At 43.1% G+C, this 26,566-nt stretch overlaps 1 protein-coding gene across 2 annotated transcripts in view; it reads right to left on the reverse strand.

The window, feature by feature from the left end:
- Positions 1-22,097, reverse strand: part of scamp1 (secretory carrier membrane protein 1) — a 40,830-nt gene extending 18,733 nt beyond the window's left edge. Inside the window, exons 1-3 of one of the 2 annotated variants that reach the window (XM_078396751.1) lie at positions 21,919-22,097; positions 20,446-20,605; positions 1,053-1,130 (exon numbers count right to left, since the gene is read on the reverse strand). Coding sequence is in view for 1 of the 2 variants with exons in the window: in XM_078396750.1 (XP_078252876.1) it covers positions 1,053-1,130; positions 21,919-22,083 (243 nt within the window). In the remaining variant the exon portion in view is untranslated. The remainder of the gene's footprint in view (positions 1-1,052; positions 1,131-20,445; positions 20,606-21,918) is intronic. The other variant, XM_078396750.1, reaches the window with a different exon arrangement.
- Positions 22,098-26,566: the final 4,469 nt, after the last annotated feature.

Genomic DNA, 26,566 nt, shown 5'->3' on the forward strand with positions numbered 1-26,566 from the left:
TAACTGTAATTCTTTTATGTGCACAATCCGCAGGCATTGCCACTTTCATTTCACTGCACATCGTGTATGTGTAGGTAACAAATAAATTTGACTTGACTTGACTTGAGAATAATTATACAACAGAAATACTGCAGGACCACTGGAAAGGGAATGGAGTGGAAACAAGCGCAAAGGTATGTTTTTTTTAAAAAGTGTATCACATGCTTTGGCTTTTGATACATTATTGTACTAGAATGTGGCATGGTTGAGAGATTAGTCTAACAAAAAGGAAATGATATTGATAGCTCGCCATCCATTATTTGCTTTAGTAAGTAACAACATTCAAGAGCCAAAATGGATTAAAGTTGGCAAAAGCTCAAAGGGCTTACAGCCCTACTTTTGGTGAGGAAAACAAATCAATCATGAATTACTGATCTACATTGGATCCGACTGCTGAATTTAAACTAATGGAAAAAAAACACAAAGGATTTGAATGTAATTACTTTTTATCTTAACTCCAACTCTAATACACCCTGATTGTAGTTGGTGTGTTGTTCAGATTAACCACACCACCTGGTGGGTGCCTGGAACACACTGTCAGGGGTGGTGGTGGAAGGAGATAGGAAAGTAGCATTTAAGCTTTTGGATAGGCAAATGGATATGCAGGGAATGGAGAGATATGGATTATGTGGAGGCAGTTAAGTGTTAGTCTTGGCATCATGATCTATGTAGGAATGTGGGTTTAATCTGCCTTTTACAGAAAAAGTCAACCTGATAAACACATATGGTAAAATTGGAGCATTTGACAAGTATCCTCAAATGCCCCAATCTAAGTCGTGTCAAGGTATATAGATATTCCGACTAGCCATTTACATTGAACCCAATGAACCCACGATATACAATGCAAATTGATTAGCCTTTAGAATTACACACTCAGATAGTTCTATGATGATTAGGCCTGATCTCTGCAATGTAATTTGTCTTCAATTTAATTCCTCTCATGTAGGATCATGTTTAATAGTCGTGCTATCATCCTTACAGAGGCATATTAAAACAATTTGAAGTTTTCATACTTTTCGACCATCTGTGAAAGGATTGTATTCCTCCAATGCTGGTGGTGGATTTCTTGTCACTTGTGTAACAGATGGATCCTAGGGTAGAAAGCAACAATAATTAACAGCACTTTAATTTTTTTTTGAATATTTAAGTACAAAATCACTGACACAACTCTGCCCAAATTATAGGATACCTTCCTTCAAATTCCATCCATTCTTTATACACAACTGGATTTGAATGACTACATACCTAATACTAGAAATTTGCGAGAATATAAACTAAAATATTTGAGTGGTCTGCCTGTTGTTTAAGGAACTGGAATGTCAATCATGCGAATACGGAATGGTGTGCAAGAACTAACAAGAAGCTGGGGTAGTGGATTTTTAGGAAGAAAGGAAAGAGGTGGAAAGGGAATGCAAAGCATTTGTATAGGAGGAGAAATTAAAAGAGGTAAATGGAGAGAATGGACTTTCTATTTAGTTTGACCATTTCAGATAACCAATTAAAAAATAATTCAGCATGACTGGAACCCAGTCCAACAGTAAAGTAATGCACACGTCTGGTGTGAATGTCAGCCATGGTTGAGTGATCAGAAGCCAGAGGTTTAGGATACACTCCAGAGATCCAAATAAATAATGTAGAATAAATGTTCATAGGTTTTACACAAACTTTTCCAGAGATGTACACAAATAAAAATGAGTTTGTTTCAATGCACAAGGTTTAGCATTTGGCTGCACGACCCCTTTCAACAAGTTTGGTCTTCCAATCTTTGCTACCTTTGGCATCCCACCCTCTTAATTGCTCAAGCTTCAACTATAACCCATTCTCTTCCATCCAGTGGTTTTGGATGATTTTGTGGAGACATCTTTCCAAAATTTGGGATGTCTGCTGTAGGTACCCAGGTCTTGGTAGCATGTAGAAGGGTGGGTGGTCACTGTTGCCAGCAGGCTACAGGTTTAGTACCCGATACGAGGTCTTCAAGCATCCTTGACCTCATTCGTCCAAAGGCTATGCTAGTGCGTCGATGAGAAATTCTTCATCGATGTCTGCCTTTGCTGACTGTTGCGCTATTATGACCAGCCTACTCTTCATCACTGACAGAGTGGGGACATAATGAGACTGTTTGTGTTTCAATGCAGCTTGGTTAGAAAATAAATTCAGGATTAGCCTCACAAGTACAAAACAAAATTCATGTCATGTTGTGGGAAGTGATTTCTCCAATATAATGGTTACATGGGGTCTTGATCTTCAGCGTGGTTTTAGGTAGCATTGGTGGGGATGAAGGAACCGTTTCTGTATCCTACGACTCCACGATAATTCAACTTAACACATTTCCCGTCAACATCACCATGCCAAAAAATGTAACAGGAGCAGCCACGAAAAATCTCCAAAACCTTTTTGCCATCCATAAGGCATAAACCAGGAATTAAGTGGAATCTTGCATAGACAAGTGAAACTCCAACAAGATCCAAGCAGTTTGACACCAAGCTAGGCGAATGAGTTTGACTAGGACCCCAATCAGCACTCAAAGTACTTGTTCCCTTTGCCACCTGCGCATTAATGCTGCAACATGCAGTCCAGCGCCTTGTAGGAACAGTACCTTGTATCTCTCTGGTAGCTTTTCTGTTCAATTGGTACCACATGCAAGTTTTCTTTAAAGCCACATATCATTCTAACTGAAAAACCTACTGAAGTGCCTTCATGGACACTGGGCAGATGCCAGCTGCAATTAAGTGAAAAAAGTAGGCAAGGTAAAGGATTAAGTTGTAGAAATGAAAACATGGATCAGCTAGAGTTTCAGTAGCAGAATCCTTACACTGATACTTTTTTTTCCATAAGGTCATGTGATAGGAACAGAATTAGGCTATTCGGCCCATCGTCTACTCCGCCATTCATTCATGGCTGATCTATCTCTCCCTCCTAACCCCATTCTCCTGCCTTCTCCCCATAACCCCTGACACCAGTACTAATCAAGAATCTCTATTTCTTGCCTTGAAAATATCCTTTGAAGGCCTCCACATCCTTCAGTGGCAAAGAATTCCACAAATTCACCATATTCTGACTAAAGAAATTCCTCCTCATCTCCTTCCAAAAGGAACATCCTTTAATTCTGAGGATATGACCTCTAGCCCGAGACTCTCCCAATAGTGAAAACATCCTCTCCACATCCACTCTATCCAAGCCTTTCAGTACGTTTCATTGAGGCCCCCCCCCCCCCATTCTTTTAAACTCCAGCGAGTACAGGCCCAGTGCCGTCAATCATCATATGTTAACCTACTAATTTCTGGGATCATTCTTGTCAACCTCCTCTGGACCCTCTCCAGTGTCAGCACGTCCTTTCTCAGATGTGGTGCTCAAAATTGCTCACAATACTCCAAATGCAGCTTGACCAGCGCTTCATAGAGCCTGAGCATTACATACCTGTTTTTGTATTCTAGTCCATTTGAAATAAATGCTAGCATTGCGTTTGTCTTCTTTACTACCGATTCGACTTGCAGATTAACTTTTTGGGAATCCTGCACCAGCACTCCCAGGTCCCTTTGCACCTCCGATTCCTGGATTCTTTCCCCATTTAGAAAATAGTCTACGCCTTTATTCCTACTACCAAAATGCATGACTCCACAGTTTATTAATAGAATCAGAACTCAGGAGAGGTCCTTTCCTGACAGTAGGAAATACGTACAACCCTGCCCTCTGTTGCACTCACATTGACACAAGTTCATAAGTCAGAGGAGCAAAATTAGGCCATTCACCCCAAAGTTTACTCGTCTTTCAAACGTGGCTGATCTATCTATCCCTCTCAACCCATTCTCCTGCCTTCTCCCCATAACCTTTGACACCCTTACTAACCAAGAATCTGTCAATTTCTTCAAAATATTCTATGATAACTGCCCCACAGCTCAGAGCAGAGGGGAAGAGACCACTGCTGCACTTGTTACTATAGAGAAATCTTAAGGCTAGGAAAGCTTTGCAACTCAATATAAAAATGATGACACCAGTAGCTTCCTTTACACCCAACACAAGATGATAGGAGGAACATAGAATTTAGGGGTATGAAAGAGCATGATTAATTCTCCGTATTGGCCAGCATCCATCTTATCAGCGCAGACAGCTTCTCCCCGTTGGATTGCAGGCGAGTCTTTGCTGTGCACTTCAGGCAGAGTTGTGCTAGGTTCCCAGCATGGTGATGCACATCTGTCAAGGGTGTTTTTTTTTACCAGGTTCTTGGAACAACAGAACACAGTCTGGGTGGATATATGTCTTCCTCTCCCCCCACCACTACCCACAAAAGAAATTTATGGAGAGTGGGGGTACATACCTTTGAGTGGTTGGACTGGAGGACCAAGAACATTTCAACACTCCTCAGATTTGTGGTAAATGGTGCACCATTGTATCCAACAATGCTGAATTCAAATGGAGTATAGAAGGCCGTAAAATCCATTTTCAGGACAAAGAAGGTGAAGCTTAACAATTGCGCATCAGGGAGAAATCAGTATGTGTTTTGGAACTATGACACTGGAGGAGGCCCATGACAGAAAGGTCAGACTGGGAGCGGGAGGGGGAGTTGAAGTGCTCAGGAGATCAGGTTGGTTAAGGCGGACTGAGCGAAGGTGTTGAGCGAAATGATCGCCGAGCCTGCGTTTGGTCACGCCGATGTAGAGAAGTTGACATCTGGAACAGCGCTCTTTTAGAAGCAGACAGTTAAACATAGCAAACTTTACCCTTACAAATCAAGTAAGCTTGAATAACAGACAATGGAGTAGGGAGGCAAGATAGATTTTTAAAAATGCCAATTTAAAAAAAATTAATAGGTAAGGTTCAAAAAAGCAGAAGTTGTGGCCAAAATTATCACACAGCTGTGATGAGGGATACACAACAGAATGTTGAATATATTTCAGGCTTTGTACAACAGTACATGTATCGTAGTTCTGCAAGTAAATTTGAAACCTTGAACCTTGAATACAAAGATGCAATTATTATATTCTCGTCCATCTAGTTGAAGTGATAACTTGTCTTATTTTACGGCAAATACTCAACAATAAAAAAACTGTAAATGATCCTTGAAGAAAAAAAGCTTTAACAAGGGCATGTATTCAAAGGAGCCACTAACATATGGGTAAACCTTATCGTGCTCTTCTTTGAAATAATTTGTAAATAGGACAACATTAAAGTACAAGTGAATGAAATGTAGAACCAGAGGGAGTGGTGGGGTGCAAAACAAAAATGGCAGCAGGGTGGGGGAAGTAGTAAAATGGGGACTTGGAGTAGGGAGAGGAGCGTGATAAATGGATGGAGGGGGCATGGGGACAGAAATTGGGTGACAGGGCCTTGGGATTGGAATGAAAAGATATGTGTGGGGAGGGATGGGGTATTTATGTAAATTGGAGAATTCTACGCACATTACAAAACAAGAGATTGCAGGTACTGGAATTTTAAACAAAAAAACTAAATGGTGGAAAAACTCAGTGGGTTAGGCAGCATCTGTTTTGGGAATGAACAGATTATGTTATAATTAGGGCCTTCAGAATCAATGATCAGTTTGAAGAAGTCCCAACCTGAAACGTCCCTCTGCAGATGCAGCCTGACCTGGAGAGTTCTTCCAATACCTTGTTTTACTCAAAGTTCATGCTGGTGGGTTGTAGGCTACCCAAACAGAATACAAGATGTTGTTCTTCCAGTTTGCACATGGACTCACTCTGGCAGTGGAGGAGGCCAAAGATACATGAGGAGCAAGATGGACCACTCCGTCGAAATCGCGTATACTAGTGTAGTATGCAAATGAGCCATTTTAGTAGGCAAAACCCACCGTTTGTTCTGCCTCTTGCAGTGTAATCAGTGTTGTGGGGGAACAGTATGTGTGATACCATTAAAATGCAGAAAACATCTCATCTATCAACTCTCATTTTTTTGTTATTTTTACTTTTAAATGTTTTCCCCCTGCTCATTTTCTGATTTTATTATTTCTTACTGTTTCTGCCCACTTCCCTTCCAAGGCCCCTCTTTTGTGTGTGTGCGTGTGTCAAGATAGCGATAAATAGATCTCAAAGTTCCTTCTCGTGGATCAGAAGCAACTTTGATTTAAAGCAACGCTCTATTTCTCTCTTCATCTTATTTTTCACATGTACATAAACTAACCCATACACATTCGCAATCAGTGACATCAAACTTATTTCGAGAAATCCTAATATTGTGAATAAAATAACACATGTCAGGATATTTTTTCATTCTTTTCATTCTATATTAGTGTAATAAAATGTAATTCATACATACCTATGTATACAGATATGTATACAGAAGTGCTAGCTTTAGACATGAATAATGTACATTGCTACCATAATTTAGTTTTGAATTTAACATATAATTGAGGGGATCAGTGCAATATAGTGCTAACCCAATATAGTGTATTAGTGTTGTGTAATGAACCTGAATTGATAAGGGAACTCAAGGTAAAAGAGCCATTAGGAGGCAGTGATCATAATATGATAAGTTTTAATCTACAAATTGAGAGGGAGAAGGGAAAATCGGAAGTGACAGTATTACAGTATAGCAAAGGGGATTATAGAGGCATGAGGAGGAGCTGGCCAAATTTGGCTAGGAGACCCTATCAGGGAAGACGGTGGAACTAGTGACAGATATTCCTGGGAATAATGCAGAAGGTGCAGGATCAATTCATCCCAAAGAGGAGGAAAGATTCTAAGGGGAGTAAGAGGCACATGTGGCTGACAAGGGAAGTCAAGGACAGCATAAAAATAAAGGAGAAGTATAACATAGCAAAGAAGAACAGCCTGATACAGAGTGGATCTCTAGTGCAAATACTCAATCAGGTACATCCAATGTTTAAAGATCACGAAGCAGCAACTCTTCAAGAATAGTTATAAATGTCAACTATCAACTTATCCAAGAAGTTGAACAAAAATAATTGTTTGCAAACATTTTATATACGAAGAAATCACAGAGTTGTGAACACTGCCCAGTCTAGCACACAGAATCTGCTTACTAAAATGGCGCTGAAATTTACCCATTACCTGCTATGGTTTTTAGAGTCGAATGGTCTATCTTGCTTATCTAGTATCTTTGGGGGAGGCAGTGGTAGAGGCAGGAAGCTGATATGGAAATGGGAAGTGAAATCAAAGTGTTCGCAAGCAGGAGGTCCAGCTGGCCTTGACAGTCTTGACAGTTTGCAAGTGTTCAGCAAACGCTAAAGGATAATAATTAGCAGAGCTATTGGAAAATAGAGACAGAGATAAAGGGAAATATACAAAATGAAGAAGAAAGCACAAATCAATAGTTTAGGTTGCTCAGTGCATAATGCTCACTAGAATCTATTAGGAAGGGGTAGTGTATACAAACAAAAGCATAGACTTTCAAATTAGAGCCAGGGCAGGGAGAATTAGTGAAAGCTGAAGTGAAATTGAAAGTATGAAGCAATCATAACAAGACAAGTGAATTAATGGCACAAATAAAAGCGTGTGTGATGTAATAGCTATTCGGGAAATGTGTTTGCAGAGTGTCCAGGGCTGGAAATTAAATCTTCCACGATACTTTACTTTCAGAAGGGATAAGCAAAAAAAAAACTGGTAAGGTAGCCCTGATACTTAAGAATCCGAATAAGACGGGGAAGGATTCAAGTTAAGAAAGACAAAATAGAATTTGTTTAGACTGGATAAAAGTCAACTGAACAGTAATGGTGCAGAGGATGACCTTTTTAGATCATTACCTTGGAAGAATCAAGGAAACAGGCCCATTTGGACCCAATGTTAATTGTATCGAGTTATTTAATGATCAGTCAATTGAAGGCCAAAGTAAATGATAACAAAATAATTGAAAGTGATTTAGTTTAATTCGAAACTACCATCTTAAATCAGAATAAATAAACTTAAGGCATGAGATGTAGAATAGAATAGGAAACTATATTTTCAAAAATATGACAGCAAATAAGGATTAGCTATTAGGATTTAATAAATGGCAAGGGATGCCTCTCACCTGGACTGCACCCTCCGAGTGCTTCTGCTATATCAATTGTTAAATATTTGTCAGACTTGCAACACTGCATGAATAGATATATCCATCAACTGAAACACTGCAGCTATTGGCATCAGTCCCTATCACAACCTCAAGTTTCCAGCCATACAGTCAACTGATACCATCCTTCTCAGCAGCTATTTGAAACAGAACGTTACTAGAAACTGTGTTGCAATATGGTATTAATTTTGGACATCACCTCACCCAGCTTTTGCTTCAGCTCAGCTGCTGCTGAAAACCATGTCTTTTTGTTATCTCAAGACATGACCTTTCAATACAGTCAACTGCAGAACGCAGTCAATTCAGAGCTTTGCTGCCAGTGTCTGGAGAATAACAGAGAGTTGAGAAATCATAGCTGCTGCATTGAGAGTAGACAATAGACAATAGGTGCAGGAGTAGGCCATTCAGCCCTTCGAGCCAGCACCGCCATTCAATGCGATCATGGCTGATCACTCTCAATCAGTACCCCGTTCCTGCCTTCTCCCCATACCCCCTCACTCCGCTATCCTTAAGAGCTCTATCCAGCTCTCTCTTGAAAGCATCCAACGAACTGGCCTCCACTGCCTTCTGAGGCAGAGAATTCCACACCTTCACCACTCTCTGACTGAAAAAGTTCTTCATCATCTCCGTTCTAAATGGCCTACCCCTTATTCTTAAACTGTGGCCCCTTGTTCTGGACTCCCCCAACATTGGGAACATGTTTCCTGCCTCTAATGTGTCCAATCCCCTAATTATCTTATATGTTTCAATAAGATCCCCCCTCATCCTTCTAAACTAGACTAACCTGGCAGAAGTTATCACAAAATGCTGGAGTAACTCAGCAGGTCAGGCAGCATCTCAGGAGAGAAGGAATGGGTGACGTTTCGGGTCGAGACCCTTCTTCAGACCTAGCAGAAGTAGTGTATGGTGGCAGACAAGATCAGTGGGTGAAGAGCAATACATTTAATGGTGTGCAATTGTTCCAATGCTCATGGGAGCAACAAAGCCATATCAGATATACTGAGAATAAAGATGAGTGAGTTCGAAGTTAGACAACAAGGCAAAACTTAAAGGATAGTTAAATTTAGCAATAATTACATTTAAATAGTAGAGCCTTCTAACTTCAATGGATGGATTGTCTCATAAGGAACAACTGAGTTTATATCTGCTTGGGAGTGCTGTTGCAGGATTCACAAAATGTTAATCTGCCAGTCAAATCGGTAGTAAAGGCAAACGTGCTGTTAGCATTTAGCTCAAGAGGGCTAAAATACAAAAACAGGGATGGAGAACTGAGGCTCTATAAGGAATTTAAAAAAGTTCCTTTAGGAAGGAGATGAGAAGGAATTTATTTTGCAAGAGGGTGGTGAATATGTGAATTATTTGCCACAGAAGGCTGAGGAGGCCAAGTCAATGGATATTTTTAAAGCAGAGATAGATTCTTGAATAGTACAGGTGTCAGGGGTTATGGGGAGAAGGCAGGAGAATGGGGTTGGGGAGAGATGGAACAGCCATGATTGAATGATGGAGTAGACTTGATGGGCCGAACGGCCTAATTCTGCTCCTTTCACTTATGACCTTGTGTAAGAAGGAACTGCAGATGCTGGTTTAAACCGAAGATAAGACACAAAAAGCTGGACTAACTCAGCAGGACATGCAGCATCTCTGGAGAGAAGGAATGGGTGACATTTCGGGTCGAGACCCTTCTTCAGACCTCATGATGATCATCCATTACAGGTGCAGACTGAGAGTCCTTTGAACTCTTCCAAAATAAGTCAGAAGTTAATGACTACCAAACTGAATCAGAAAAGAAAGTTGAGGTTTCAATCAGATCATAAAAGTATATTATTTTTTGTTCAGGCCAAAGGCACCTGATGGCTTACTCCTACTCCAAATTCATATTTACACATGTAAAGATTTCAGAGCAGTTCCAAAAGAACACAGATAGTGTTTGATTCTGCACCTAGCATTTCTCTAGAAGTTGTTGCACAGTGAAGATTACACTGACTGTTCTTTTAGATGGATAAACAGAGAAACATAGAAAAATAGGTGCAGGAGTAGGCAATACGGCCCTTCGAGCCAGTACCGCCATTTAATATGATTATGGCTGATCATCTAAAATCAGTACCCCGTTCCTGCTTTTTCCCCATATCCCTTGATTCCTTTCACCCAAGAGCTAAATCTAACTCTCTTGAAAACATCCAGTGAATTGGCCTCCACTGCCTTCCATGGCAGAGAATTCCACAGATTCACAACTTTCTGGGTGAAAACGTTTTTTTCTCATCTCAGTCCTAAATGGCCACCCCTTATTCTTAAGGCCCTGTCCCAGTTCGGCGATTTTTAAGGCGACTACAGGCGATTAGGCTGTCGCCACACGGTCGCCGGGGTGTCGTGGGCATGGTCGTGAGTAGTCTCCAAAGAGTCGTAGCATTTTTCTGGTCGTCGCTGGATTTTGTGAAGGCATTACTTTTTTCGGCGACTGTTGGTTTGATGCCAATGAGCTTAGCTTGACGTCTGCTGACGTGGGCGCTGTCGTAGGTTGTCGTCAGGTGATTAAGGTTGTCGCCGGTGCTGACTTCGGCGAATTCCAAGTGTGGACTTGATCTGATCATCCACCAGTGTAATGTGTCCATAAATTATGTTAGGTTTTGTATGTTTTTGCACTTATATTCTGTTTAAAGTTTGAAGTTTATTGACATTTATTGAAGTTTATCACAGTATTTTTGTATGCACTGTTGTATGTTCTTATCAAACTTTAAAAAAAAATTGTTTGTATATCAATAAAGGAAATTCTTGACATTTTGATGGAAAATTGATGTATGAAGTTATTGTATTTCAGAGTAGTTTCTCATGGCATCACTTTCAAATAATCATGATGCAGAATACTATTGTACACCCCCATTAAATAGGGAAAGTGGGTGAAACGTGAATTCTCTTCAGTTGTCTTCAGTCTTCAGGGTCATAGCTTATCGCGGGGTGGACGTAGGTTTTCTTCGGTTGTCGCCTCTGTGGTGGTAGGTTGTCATGGGTGCGGTCATAGGTGGACGTTCTACTTGCGACGATTGGGTCGCCGGTTTTCCATAGCTTGCCGTAGCTTGACGTCGACTAGGTAGTAGGTTGTTGTAGCTTGTCGTAGACATTGTCGTGGGGGGGTCCAGTCGCCGGTTTACGTAGCAGCGACCTGCTACGACTATGAAAGTTGCCGGCAGTCGCCTTAAAAAACGCCTAACTGGGACAGGGCCTTTAAACTGTGACTTCTGGTTCCGGACTCCCCCAACATCAGAAACAATTTCCTGCATCTAGCCTGTCCAATCCTTTAAGAATTTGATATGTTTCGAGAAGATCCCCTTTCATCCTCCTAAATTCCAGTGAATACAAGCCAAGTCGACCCATTCTTTCATATGTCTTTCCCGCCATCCTGGGATTTAACCTGATGAACCTACGCTACACTCCCTCAATAGCAATAATGTCCTTACTCAAATTAGGAGACCAAAATTGCACACAATACTCCAGGTGCGGTCTTATCAGGGCCCTGTACAACTGCAGTAGAACCTCCTTGCTCCGAAACTCAAATCCTGTCGCAATGAAGGCCAACATGCCATTAGCTTTCCTCACTGCCTTACTTTCAGTGACTTATGTACAAGCACACCCAGGTCTCGTTGCACCTCCCCTTCTCCTAATCTGGCAATAATTCTCTTAATTCGGATAATAATCTGCCTTCCTGTTCTTGCCACCAAAGTGGATAACCTCACATTTATCCACATTGTATTGTATCTGCCATGCATCTGCCCACTCACCCAACCAATCCAAGTCACCCTGCAGCCTCATAGCATCCTCCTCGCAGCTCACACTGCCACCCAGCTTTGTGTCACCCACAAACTTGGAGATGTTACAACGGGGTACTGATTGTGAATGATCAGCCATGATCACATTGAATGGCGGTGCTGGCTCAAAGGGCCGAATGGCCTACTCCTGCACCCATTGTCTATTGTTTAATTCCCTCGATTAAATTGTTAATAAAAATTGTAAATAAATGTGGTCCCAGCACCAAGCATTGCTGCACCCCATTAGTCTCTGCCTGTCATTCTGAAAAGTACCTGTTAATTCCTACTCTTCCTGTCTGCCAACCAGTTCTCTATGCATGTCAATACCCTACCCCCAATACCATGTGCTCTAATTTTGCACACTAATCTCTTGTGTGGGAACTTGTCAAAGACTTTTTGAAAGTTCAGATACACCATATCCACTGGCTCTCCCTTATCCATTCTACTTGTTACATCCTCAAAAAATACCAGAAGATTAAGTCAAGCATGATTTTCCTTTCATAAATCCATGCTGACTTTGACCGATCCTGTCACTGCTTTCCTATTATAACAGTATAACAGTATAACAGAGCTTTATTTGTCATTCGGTACCGAAGTACTGAACGAAACTACATAGCAGTCATAGAAAAAAAAGAACACAAGACACATAGCCCCAACACAAACGTCCATCACAGTGACTCCAAACACCCCCTCACTGTGATGGAGGCAACAAAACTTCCACTCTCTTCCCCACGCCCACGGACAGACAGCTCGTCCCCGACCGACCCGCACAGTCCCCGCAAGGGGATGGAAGTCCCCCCGGCCGAATCGCACCGGGCGCTGAAGCGTCTCACGGCCGAGCCGCACCAGCGATGAAAGGCCCCGCGACCAAGCCTTGCGCAACTAAGTCCCGTGGTCGAGCCGCACCAGCGATGTAAAGTCCCGCAGCCGAGCCGCACCGGGCGATGTTAAGTCCCGCATCCGAGCCGCACCGGGCGATGTAAAGTCCCGTGGTCGAGCCGCACCAGCGATGTAAAGTCCCGCAGCCGAGCCGCACCGGGCGATGTTAAGTCCCGCGGCCGAGCTGCACCGGGCACTGTTAAGTCCAGCAGCCAAGCCGAACTGGGCGATGTTAGGCCCAGCAGCCGAGCCGCACCTCGCGCCGTGAGGAAGAGAAGAGAAAAGTTTCCCCCACCCCCCCCCCCCACCCATTGCACTGCTATAACATCTGTAGTAATCGAACCAAGCATCTGCCCCGCTATCGATGCAAGGCTAACTGGTCTATAATTCCCCGTTTTCTCTTTCCCTCCTTTCTTAAGTGGAGTTACACAGGAACTGATCCAGAATCCATCTTAATGGACTGAAGTAGTCCTTCTGCCAAGATGGCCCTAACAATGAATAATCCACATGTTATGGATATTAGCAAGTTGCTAAATCTCATGCACCCACCGTCTGTTCTTTACATCATGGGTTTTTTTGTTGGACCTCAGCCTTCAAACATTTATAGGGTGGTTTCTTTTCCCTCAAGGCATGGTGGAGCTACCAATAAAAAAAACCCGCTAGAAAATAATTTGTTCTGGGAAGAGATTTTTAAAACCAGTAGTTTTGAGAATTCTTATCAAATTATCATACTTATCAAAGCTGCATAGATGCTTTCTGGCGACAAGAGCCAAGAACACCTCTTTGTATGGTCTAATTAAGATGGACTTAATGGCAGTTATAAAACAAATCCTGTTGACTTGGAGTTGTCAGGCATAATCAGGAGCTGCCATCTACAGGTATCATTGTGGAGTTTCAATATTCATCATCTTGCGGCAGTGCTTTTGCTGTCGTTATTGAAGCCAGATTGAAGAAAAGATATGATCAGTCCAAACGTAATTGGTACCTGCTTAGGACAGTACTTTTTAATAAAAATCATTTCCTGGGATCTGGCATTTGTTGCTCACTCTCAACTGTTCTTGACGGTGATGTAGACATCCTTGCAATATCCCACTCGGATGATGTTTCAATCCAAAAAAGGTACGAAGCATGTATTCAGGGTGTTGCTAGGAGAATATGCACTTGTCTCTCTGGTGAAATAAGTGTTTTAACTATAACAAGATAGTTCACCCTGCATTTTGTCAATGGGATAACCAATTGGAATTTGCATTCCCTCCTCCTTGCTCTTCACCATGTTAGAAAGATATCCTTTTTTTTAAATCTTGGGATATTGTGCAGTTGCCCAAGTGTATCAGTTTGTCAGCTGGATTGTGGGCCAGAATATGTGAAAGGATGATATTATAATCATAATTATTGCTTGAAAAGCAGAAATGGCAACGAGGTACTGATTGCAGGGGTTTTAGTGAAACACAGAAAAATCAAAAGGAGAAAGGTGGTAACATTGGCTTTTGAACCAATATTGCAGTGAGAAGGAGAATACATTCCTTTCAAATGAGCCCACTTGGGTCCAATCATACTACTGGACATGTTCAATAGTTTGCCAAACAGTCCAAGAGATTTTGAAGAGATTGTTCTTTAGTATACAAAGGCAGTAGTAAAGGGAGATTTTAATTAGCCAAATATTATCAGAAAAATTAATGTAAAAGATATGAACAGCACAGATTTCCTAACATGCAGTCAGAACTTATTTTAGCCTGTTTGTTGCAGGCCCATATTTAGTTGGCCGTAACAAAACTGTTATCATGTGTACCAGGATACAGTGAAAAACTGTTTTGCTTGCACACTGCAAGTGTACATCAGGTAGTGCAAAGGAAAAAGTAAACAGAGCTCAGAATATAGTGTTATGGCTACAGAGAAAGTGCAGATAAAAAGACAGTGCAAAGAGATAAGATTGGAAGATCAGGAATTTATCCCTCGCATATTAAAGAGCCTGATTGAAAGTGGGCTGGAACTAATTCCGTTGGCAGAATCACCAAATTAATAGCCATCCAAATGAAAAGGCTCACAAAGAAAATGGCAGTTGAATTTATAGCCACTTCTCTTCCAGGAATGCAATTCTTAAAGAAGTCTCTGCTCTCGGACAGGATTTCCATCTACCCCTTTAGTCGGTAACCAAAACTCAAACATCTGTCTCAAAATCATTCCAGTTGGGTTTCAAATTAAGGAAAGAAAATTGGAAGCTTACATCTGATAAGGGGCTAGTGTCAGAGGATTAAAGGAGTACCAACATTGAATCAAAAACTCCAGTTGCTGAAAATGAAGAGTAAGAATTTGCTGAAAATACCGAGCAAAAATACCAGTTGGATCTCACATTGTAACCGTTTCTCACGGAGCAGTTACAGATTAATCACGGGCATACAGGAGATTACTTCGGAATAATAAAATTTAAGCTGTGGTGACAGCAAGGAGGGCTGATGAAGGCCGTGCATTTGATGTAGTCTGCAAGACAAAAACAGATCCCATGTGACTAGGTGGTCAAAAATGTTAAAGTGAGATGAAAGGGAAAGTGGGGAATTGGATCAATTGTCTCAGCAGTAGGACGCAGAAGTTAATGATACATGGGTGCTCTTGAATGGATGGATGTTATTTGCAAAGTAGTAAATTGAATTTAATCCAGAGAATGGTGGTAAGAGGAGATGCAACACAACAGAATTGTAATATGTGGAGGAATGAAATGCACATTTAAAAAGGTAGCATGATAGATAGAAGAGATGTTTTAAATAAAGCATATAGTGCATTCCTTCAGTAGCCAGGTTATAAAGCAAAGCAGTTACATTGAAAATTTGGGCTCATATATAGTTAAGGTTATGCGGTATAGTATAGGTCATTGAACGACAACACTTTTAGATGATTTATCATAGGATGATTTATCGGATACAGAGGGAGACAGGGTGTAGAAATGTGAACCACAAGCAAGGTTGTTTGCTGATGGCTGCGCAATGTTCAAATCCATTTACAAATGCTCCCCAAATGAAATGCTCCACTCGCTGTTCATTTGCAACATAGGCTAGATATTATTCAGACAGGCCCGAGAAGTAACAAATAATTGTGCCAAAGTGCCAGTCAATGACCATTGCTAAGAGGTTTCTCCCCGCCTTCTGCAATAATTTTGAAGGAGGGTCCCGACCCAAAACATCACCCATCTATATCCTTCAGAGATGCTGCCTGACCTGCCGAGTTCCTCCAGCACACTGTCCCACGCAAGATTCCAGCATCGATAGTTCCTTGTACTTCCAAAGATAATAAGAATAGGCAACAAATATTGGCTCACCCAGATCACTAAAATATTTTTTTTTCTCAGCTGAGGAGGCATAGACTTGAAATAACTAACAGAACTTTTTTTCCAGGGTAGATCAGTAAAAGTTCTTTCACACAGATGATAGTCACCTAACCTTAACAACGGTGATGTCACTGAATGTCAAATCCTACTTCTTCGGTATTCAATGGAGAGGGATTGATCAGAAGCTCAAGTAGACTATCCACAAAAAATAATGTGAATACAAGAATGAGACAAGGGCTGGATTGTCACGAGGCAAGATACCCAAAGTCCCTCCACCATTTACATGTCAAGATTATGCTCAACTTGCCTAAATGAACGCTGCTTCAAGAATGTAAGATTTCCACCACTCTGGACAAATCAGCTCACTTGTTGGGCACCTAGTTCACTGTTCCTTCCACCATTGCGGCAGAGTAGCTGCAGAACATGCTGCCTACAAAATGGTTCAACATTCCTCGAATCCACAACCTCCACCATCATACAAGGCAATGGTAACTGACATGGGAATACCACCACTTCTATGTCCTCCTCAAAGTTGTACATTATCCTAACATGGAAATACATAACTGTTCCTCTATCCAAGTCTAAATCCTAGAACTCTCCCCATCAACACAGTGGAACACACTAGCAATGAAAAGCAACTGCTCTCCACAAACTTCAAGGGCAATAAGGACAACAAGGATAGGTAACAAATAAGCAATAAGGACAACAAGGATAGGTCTTCCAGTGATGCCAGGATCACCAAAATATATTTTCCTTAGCCGAGGGAGATAGGCTTGAAATAACTAGCAGGGGAATTTCAAGGAAATTAATTTCATGCAAAAGATGATAGGAGACTAGAATTCACTGTCAGCAACTGTTTAGAGGCAGAAACCCTCACTTTATACGTGTTTGTCGCATAATTGAAGAGCAAAGACCTGCAGAGCTATGGACCAAGTATTGAAGGTAGGTATATATATTTAAAAGCTTTCTCAACTGCTGCCAACACAATGGGCTGAATCATCTCCTTCAAAACTGCAAGTTTTCCACAATTGTATGAAATTTTAGGGGCGCACGGTGAACATTAAAAAATGTGACCATTGGCCTTGGCACTCTTCAATTTTTGTGATCTGACTCTACAAAAATAAAAGAGGTGGGGGGAAGATTATTCAAAACAACATCAGCCTCAAGGTCACTTTCAAAACATTTAGCCAACTTTCTGGCTGCATGGTACACAAAGATGAAATATTATACATTTCAAAAATAAACTAGTTCAGTCGTCACACAACCCTTTTCTGATCTCCCCAACAGATGTTTCCTTGATCTCCCATTTCACATCCACCTGCTGTCTAGCCAGAGGGAAACAAAATCTTTCAAATGCCCATCATGGTGAATAACACTCTTGACCCACCCATTTTCAGAATTGTCACCTTCTCATTGACACTTCATTCTGAATGAGCAGAAAAATTATTTCAAACATTGGGAAGACAGAACATCCATAATTTAATTGAAAGTTGAACAAGACACAAGTAGTAAATTAGCTCAATCGTGCTTTTTTTTCTCCTTTTTATGTTCTCAGAAGTGCTGACTAGAACAGTGGGTCCAAACTTTTGAATGAAAGCTTTTGAATGTTCCCCTTGCAGAAAAAGCTGAATAAAGGAGCACTGAAGGAGCTGGAGCTAATATGTAGATTTGTAAGGACAGCTGGGAACTGTCCTTACAAAGTCCAGCACAGCTCACATGTCCAGTGCAGTTCACATGTCAAGAGTGCTAATTTCTTACCGCTTTGACAAACTTTTTTAACAATTGTATGCTTCTTATTATAGCTTGAGAGCTCCTGGAATGCATGGTGCCCCCTCCCAACCCATGTTGTAAACCATTGGTCCAGAAATCCTGTCTATTCTCAACTTGACAAAGATCACCCTCCCACCATTTAAAATCAACACTTCCATAACAGATTGTCTGGCCATTACCAAGCCATTATATATGGGGGGAAATCCTGTCCACAAACTAGCTACAAAGCTTTACACAATACAATAGTGATGACAAGAATTACAGAAAAAGGGATATGCCATTCAGCCATTCAGCCCTTCAAAACTGCTACTCAATTCAACAAGATCCTGTTTGATCATCTACATCAAAATATAATCCCAATACTAAGACACCCATTTTGAATGCAATCAATAACAAACCCCAAACAGCCATTCTGGATAAAGAATGTCATCGGTTTACAATCAACCAAAAATAAACTTGCGTCATTCCTACTTGTTTTGAGACAGAGACTAGGCCAAATGTTAAGGAAAAACATTCTCTGCATTTCTTCATCTCCCATTCTTCTAAACTAAATACAGTAGAAGACATAACCTACTAAGACTATCTGCACTTGGCAGATCTGGCATAGTAGAAACAATCTGGGAAATCTTTGCTACAATCTCCTGGTTGAAATTAATTCTGCAAGTACTGTTGAGCAACATTCAACATTGGGGCTTGGAGACCATACATAATTATTGTACGATTTGGCAAAACATTGGCACATTTAGAAGAAACACTGCTGCCTTAGTTCCTGTAACAAAGTACTTACGTACGCTAAGATACAACGCATAATTTTATTGAAGCACTTACAGCATAGGACCTGCAGTACATTACAGCTCCGAGCTGCTAATCTACTGCCTGACGTAGGCGAGTTCTTAATATTATAAAGCACGTACTAGGCAGGACTACTACTAACAAGTACTACGATTGGCTAACATGCAATAGCCCATCTACATCTCTTCTTGTAGCAATAAAGGAACAATGGTAGCTTAAGCAATGAAAAAAAAATGTGAAGAATATACGAGCAAAGTTACACAAAATCGCCATATCTAACGGGTGGCCTACAAACCCGTCCGGCCCTCGTGCCCACTTCTGACACCATGTAACAAAGTACTTAAGTACACGCTAAGATACAACGCATCATTTTATTGAAGCACTTACAGCATAGGACCTGCAGAACATTACAGCTCCGAGCTGCTAATCTACTGCCTGATGTAGGCGAGTTCTTAATATTATAAAGCACATACTAGGCGGGACTACTACTAACAAGCACTACGATTGGCTAGCATGCAATAGCCCATCAACGGTTCCAGTGATCCTTATTCAATCCTGACCTCCGGTGCCATGTTTCACATATTATTTGCAATAGCTTTATTTCCTCTGCATCCTTTTAAGCTGTAAAAGCTGTTGGTGAGACCACACTTAGAGGACCATGCAGACTTCTCGTTGCCCAACTGCAGGAAGGATGCCAGTAAATTGAAGAGTGCAAGAGATGGACCAGGATATTATCCGGGCTTAAGTTACATGGAGGGGTTGGATAGGCTGGGACTTTTCTTTCAAGAGAGGGTTAGATTTAGTTCTTAGGGCTAATGGAATCAAGGGATATATGGAAAAAGCAGGAACGGGGTACTGATTTTGGATGATCAGCCATGATCATATTGAATGATAGTGCTGGCTCGAAGGCCCAAATGGCCTACTCCTGCACCTATTCTCTATGTTTATATAAAATATAAGAGGCTGAGGGGCGGCCTCATTGAGGTGTACATGGATAAAGTGAATCCTCACAGTTTTTTTTCCCCATAGGCTAGAGGATTCCAAAACTCTTAAGATGAGAAGGGAGAAAATTAAGAGGGACCTCAGACGCAATATTTTCCACACATAGGGAAGTCTGTATCTGGAATGTGCTGCCAGAAACAGCTATAAAAGCAGATACAATTATGACTTTTACTAGACATTTGGACAGATATACAGCGAGGAGTTCAGCCCGACATGGGCCAAATGCAAGCTAATGAATTTAGCCCAATATGCCAACTTGGTCAGCATAGTCACCATGGACCAAAGAGTCTATTTCCATGCTGTACAGCTTTATGGCACCAAGATTGCCAACAAGTTAATTGTCCACTGTAAATTGCTCCTGGTGTAGAATTAAAAGTGGTAGAATCCTGGGGCAAAGTGTTTATGAGAATTTGGAGAAAATAGAAAGGGGCTCGTGTAAATTGGTATTTAAATGGGCTCAGTGGGCTGGAGGACCTGCTTCCATCTTTACTCATACATTCAAATTTTCTTGCGACAAAGGTCCAATATATTATTTTCCTTCCGAACCTAGATATTAGCTTTCATTAACTTATACACAAGGGCATCCAGATCTCTTTGCCCAAGGTTTCCCAAAATTCACACCATTTAACATACTCATACCCGTTTCCCCTTTCCTGAAATGGATAACTTCACAATTCTCAACAAGGTACTCCACCCGCCATGTATTTTGTATGTTATCAAAACTTAACTTTCTTCAGCAACTGTAAAACCCTTTGGAATATTCTGAAAGAGGCAAGGAAAGCCTTCAACAAATGCGAGTATTTTTTTCTTTTAAAAATAACTTACATTTCATCCCTGGTTGGCAGTGAAAAGGACTATCTTATCTGGTCTGGTCATATTGCAATCATGGAGTCAGCGACTTTAGCGGTACGCCCTACCGCTGCCAAATGACTTGGTGTCAAATTTTGTTTGACAGCGCTCCTCTTTGGAGTCTCGTGACGTCTCACTACGTTAAAAGCGCATTATAAACACACGTTGTTGTTCGTCGTCTCAACATTTTACCGGTGAGGTTTCAGCGAACTGGGAGGACCCGCAGAAAACAAACAGGGAAGACCCCCGCATCGGGTGTGACATTTAAACAACGCCACCCGCCAAATAAAAACACAAGATGACAATGCGAACAGGCGGAAGACAGCGAGATCATAATTCGTTCACTAACAGCATCCCCCCCACCACTCAAACCACCATCTCTCAAAGTGCGCTACCTTCCCGACAAACACAGTCGGATGTCTCCGACTTTTACACCTCCCCCTTTCATTCCACATCTGATCCAACACTCAAAAGCCCCACACATTCTCCACTCACCCCTCCTCGTCTCGGACAACCTCCCCCCCTCCTCCAACCCCCCGCCTTCATCTACCTCCGACCCCTTCTCTCCCCCCACCCCATCTGACGCCACCTTCTCTCGCCCTTCTGACCGCCCCGACTCCCCTCCTCTCCCTGTACCCCCCCTCCTCTTCCCCCCAATCCTCTTCCCCCCAATCTGACCCACTTCCACTGACCATCCCCCCTCCAACTCCCCTGACCCACCCCCTCGTCTCCCCATCAGACCACTCTTAATCTCATCTTCTCCTCCTGTTCCCCATCTCTGACTTCTCCCTCCTCTGTTTGCGACCCCCCCCCCCCCTCCCCCTCCTCCTCCTCCAGACCCCTCCCATCCTCTCCCTTTAACTGACCCCCATCCCCACTCCGGGGCGCAGCCCCTTTTATTTTGTCTGTTCAAGGGCGCCGGCCCGTCCCCCATCTCTGCCCTCCAGTCCCCACTTTCCCCTCCTGTCCCTCCCCCCTCTCGTCCTTCGCCCCCCCCCTCCCTTCCAGTCCCTCCCCTCTCCTCCCCAGTTCCCTCTCTCCTGTCCCCAGTTCCCTCTCCCCTCCAGACCCTTAACTCTCTCCCCTCCCGTCCCCTCTCCCCTCCAGTCCCTCCCTTCCCCAATCTCGTCCCTCCCCCCTCCCACCCCGCGTCCGCCCCTCCCGTTCACCCTCCCCTCCCGTCCCCCACTAACTCCCCTTCCCGTCCCCCCTCCCCGTCTCGCCCTGACCCTCCCGTCTCGCCCTCTCCCCCCCCCCTTCTCGGTCTCGCCCTCCCCCCCTCCCCTCTACCCCTTCCCCCCCTCCCTCTCCTCTACCCCCTCCCCCCTCTCCTCTACCCCCTCTCCCCCCCCCCCCCCTCCTCCCGTCTTCCCGAGGCCGCGGGGCCGCTGATCAACAACACCTCCCCGCGCAACAGCCGCCAGCAGCTCCTTCCCCTCCTCCTTTTACCTTAAAAGGATTGTTGAACTCGGGATCGGCGAAGGGGTTGCTGTCGAAGTCGGACATGTCGGCTGTTCTCTTGTGTGTGAGCCTGCCTGCCCCGTTGCGCGGTCTCTGTGTCGGTGGTGCGGGCACCGGGCGGGCGGACGCACTTCCTTCGCCCTCGGCTTGCATCAGACGGCGAGAAAATGGCGGCGCCGGAAGCGTTCGAGAGCTCTCAGCCCGCTGCATTACGTCATCCCCGGTGGTCGTGGCTCCCAGAGTGGGGCGGGACCGCACGACTGATTGACAGACATAGGTGTCAGCTCAGGGCAAAGTCAAGTCAATTTTATTTGTATAGCACATTTATAGACAATAGTTGCAGGAGGAGGCCATTCGGCCCTTCGAGCCAGCACCGCCATTCAATGTGATCATGGCTGATCATTCTCAATCAGTACCCCATTCCTGCCTTCTCCCCATACCCCCTGACTCCGCTATCCTTAAGAGCTCTATCTAGCTCTCTCTTGAATGCATTCAGAGAATTGACCTCCACTGCCTTCTGAGGCAGAGAATTCCACAGATTCACGACTCTCTGACTGAAAAAGTTTTTCCTCATCCCCGTTCTAAATGGCCTACCCCTTATTCTTAAACTGTGGCCCCTGGTTCGGGACTCCCCCAACATTGGGAACATGTTTCCTGCCTCTAACGTGTCCAACCCCTTAATAATCTTATACGTTTCGATAAGATCCCTTCTCATCTTTCTAAATTCCAGTGTATACAAGCCTAGTTGCTCCAGTCTTTCAACATATGACAGTGTCGCCATTCCGGGAATTAACCTGGTAAGCCTACGCTGCACGCCCTCAATAGCAAGAATATCCTTCCTCAAATTTGGAGACCAAAAATTTAAAAACAACCCACGTTGACCAAAGTGATGTACATCAGTTCAGGTACTAAGAACGAACATACAATGGCACACAAACATAACAGCACATACATAAACAGTTCACAGCGCCCCCTCAGAGGGCAAAGATACTAAAGGAGCCTACTTCCACTTACTAGAGGAGCCTAGTTCTTCTGGTATCTTTGGTTCAGGGTGGAGGAATCACAGTCACAGAAACATGGAGACGTGGAGAATAGCTGCAGGAGGAGGCCATTCGGCCCTTCGAGCCTGCAGCGCCATTCAATATGATCATAGCTGATCATCCAAAATCAGTATTCCGTTTCGGAAGGGTCTCGACCCAAAACATCACCCATTCCTTCTCTCCAGAGATGCTGCCTGTCCCGCTGAGTTACTCCAGCATTTTGTGTCTATCCATATACCCGTCTAACTATTTCTTAAACGTTGCAATAGTCCGTGCCTCAACTATCTCCTCTGGTACCACGTTCTATACACCCACCACCCTTTGTGTGAAAAAAATTGTATGGTATGGTATTGTACTTTGAGGAATGGTATGCTATTTTATGGTATGGTACTTTATATGTCATGTGTTCCATAGTACAGTGAAATTCATTTTTTGTATAGAGTATCATATGTATCAATATACATAAGCACGTGGATACATGTGTAGGGAGGAGCTGCAGATGCTGGTTTAAACCAAAGATAGACACAAAATGCTGGAGTAACTCGGCAGGGCAGGCAGCATCTCTGGAGAGAAGGAGACGTCACCCACCTGCGTTACTCCAGCATTTTGTGTCAATACATATTAGATAAACATCCCAGATACAGTACACAATGCTGGAGTAACTCAGCGGGACAGGCAGCATCTCTGGAGAGAAGGAATGGGTGACGTTTTGGGTTGAGACCCTTCTTCAGACTGAAGAAAAGTCTGAAGCAGAGTCTTGACCCGAAACATCAGCCATTCCTTCTCTCCAGAGATGCTGCCTGTTTCGCTGAGTTACTCCAGCATTTTGTGTCTACAATTGGTGCAACTAGCAACTGCAGTTCCTTCTTACAAACCAGATACAGTACAAGTGTACAGCAGTAGTACATTCAGAGAGTATACACTGTCGCCAGTTTGGCGCCATTCTCAAGTCCCAGCTGTTGTACATGCAGGGTTCCTGACCTGACCACGAAAGCCTGTTGTCCTGGCCGAGTTTGAGGAGCGGCCTGGCCAAGCTTGGCCCTTGGAACTGTAGATGCTGGTTGAAACCGAAGATAGACACAAAATGATTGATTGATTCTTTCTTGATTGATTGATACTTTATTATCACATGTGACATGTCACAGTGAAATTCATTGTTTCGCAAACCCTTCTCAAGGTATGCAAAGATTTGCCACCTAAAGGGTAACTCAGCAGGTCAGGCAGTTAAGACTTATTGTTGTCACCTACCAAGGTGCAGTGAAAAGTTTTATTTTGCATGCTATCCAAACAGATCAGATTATACCAAACATAAATACAATGTAAGTCAAACTCAAGCACAATAGATAGAGTAAAGGGGGAGATGCAGAGTGCAGAATATCGTTCTCAGCATTGTGGTGCATCAAAGTGTCAATGGTCAGCATAGATTCGGTGGGCTGAAGGACCTATTTCCAAGCTGTATCTTTCAGTTCATTTCAATTGAATTCAATTCCACAGACAAAGTCCAAATTCATCAATGAGGTAGTGGTGAATTGGACAGTACCCAAGCTTACGGAAGGAACGTTCAGATGCCTGATAACAGGGGAAGAGGCTTTTCCTGAGTCTGGTGTTGTGTGCTATCAAGCTTCTATACAGAGTCATAGAATCTACAATGGACTCTTATAAGTACCTGGGTGTTTACCTCAACAATAAATTGGACTGGACCAAAAACACCAATGCGCTATACAAAAAGGGCCAGAGCAGACTTTATCTGCTGAGGAGACTCAGGTCCTTTGGCGTGCAGGGGGCACTCCTAAGGATCTTCTACAACACTGTGGTTGCATCAGCCACTATCTATGGAGTGGTCTGCTGGAGCAGCAGCATCTCAGCGGCAGAGGGGAAGAGATTTGACAAACTGATTAGTGAATCGAATGTAGGTCCCTTACGGCCAGAGACAGGTGAATTTATAATGGGAAACAAGGAAATGGCAGAACAGTTAAACGAGTACTTTGGTTCTGTCTTCGCTAAGGGGGACCCAAAACAATCTCCCAGAAATACAAGGGGACCAAGGATCTAGTGGGAGGGAGGAATTGTAGGGAATCCACATTAGTCAGAAAATGGTGTTAGGTAAACTGTTGGGACTGAAGACAGATAAATCCCCAGGGCCTGATGGTCTGCATCCTAAAGTACTCAAAGATGTGGCCCTAGAAATCATGGATGCATTGGTGTTCATTTTCCAATGAAATTTCGACTCTGGATCAGATCTTGTGGACTGGAGGATAGCCAATGTAACTCCACTTTTTAAGAAAGGAGGGAGAGAGAAAACAGAGAATTATAGAGCAGTTGGCCTTACATCGGTAATGGGGAAGATGCTTGAGTTGATTATTGAAGATGTTATAGCATTTGGAAAGCAGTGACGGGATCGGTCAAAGTCAGCATGGATTTATGAAGGGGAAATCATGCTTGACTAATCTTCTGGAATTTTTTGAGGATGTAACAAGTAGAATGGATAAGGGAGAGCCAGTGGATGTGGTGTATCTGGACTTTCAAAAAGCCTTTAACAAGGTCCCACACAAGAGATTAGTGTGCAAAATTAGAGCACATGGTATTGGGGGTAGGGTATTGGTATGGATAGAGAACTGGTTGGCAGACAGAAGCAAAGAGTAGGAATTAATGGGTCCTGTTCAGAATTGCAGGGAGTGACGAGTGGGGTGCCGCAAGGCTCGGTGCTGGGACCCCATTGTTTACAATATATATTAACGATTTAGACGAGGGAATTAAATGTAACATCTCTAAGTTTGAAGGAGACACAAAGCTGGGTGGCAGTGTGAGCTGCGAGGAGGATGCTATGAGGCTGCAGGGTGACTTGAATAGGTCGGGTGAGTGGGCAGAAGCATGGCAGATGCAGTATAATGTGGATACATGTGAGGTTATCCACTTTGGTGGCAAGAACAAGTAGGCAGATTATTATCTGAATGGTGTCAGATTAGGAAAAGGCGAGGTGCAACGAGACCTGGGTGTGCTTGTACATGAGTCATTGAAAGTAAGCATTCAGGTGCAGCAGGCAGTGAAGAAAGCTAATGGCATGCTGGCTTTCATTACGAGAGGATTTGAGTTTAGGAACAAGGAGATCCTACTGCAGTTGTACAGGGCCCTGGTGTGACCGCACCTGGAGTATTGTGTGCAATTTTGGTCTCCTAATTTGAGGAAGAACAGTATTGCTATCGAGGGAGTGCAGCGTAGGTTCACCAGGTTAATTCCCAGGATGGCGGGACTGACAAATGAAGGAATTGGACAGGGTAGATACAGAAAAAATGTTCCGGATGTTGAGGGAGTCCAGAACCAGGGGGTTACAGTTTAAGAATAAGGGGTAGGCCATTTAGGACTGAGATGAGGAAAAACCTTTTCACCCAGAGAATTGTGAATCGGTGGAATTCTCTGCCACAGAAGGCAGTGGAGGCCAATTCACTGGATGTTTTCAAGAGAGAGTTAGGTTTAGCTCCTTGGGCTAATGGAATCAAGGGATATGTGGAAAAAGCAGGACCAGAATACTGATTTTAGATGATCAGCCATGATCATATTGAATGACAGTGCTGGCTCGAAGGGCCGAATGGCCTACA

The sequence above is a fragment of the Rhinoraja longicauda genome, chromosome 3, assembly GCF_053455715.1.
Source record: "Rhinoraja longicauda isolate Sanriku21f chromosome 3, sRhiLon1.1, whole genome shotgun sequence".
NCBI classification, from domain to species: Eukaryota; Metazoa; Chordata; class Chondrichthyes; order Rajiformes; family Arhynchobatidae; genus Rhinoraja; species Rhinoraja longicauda.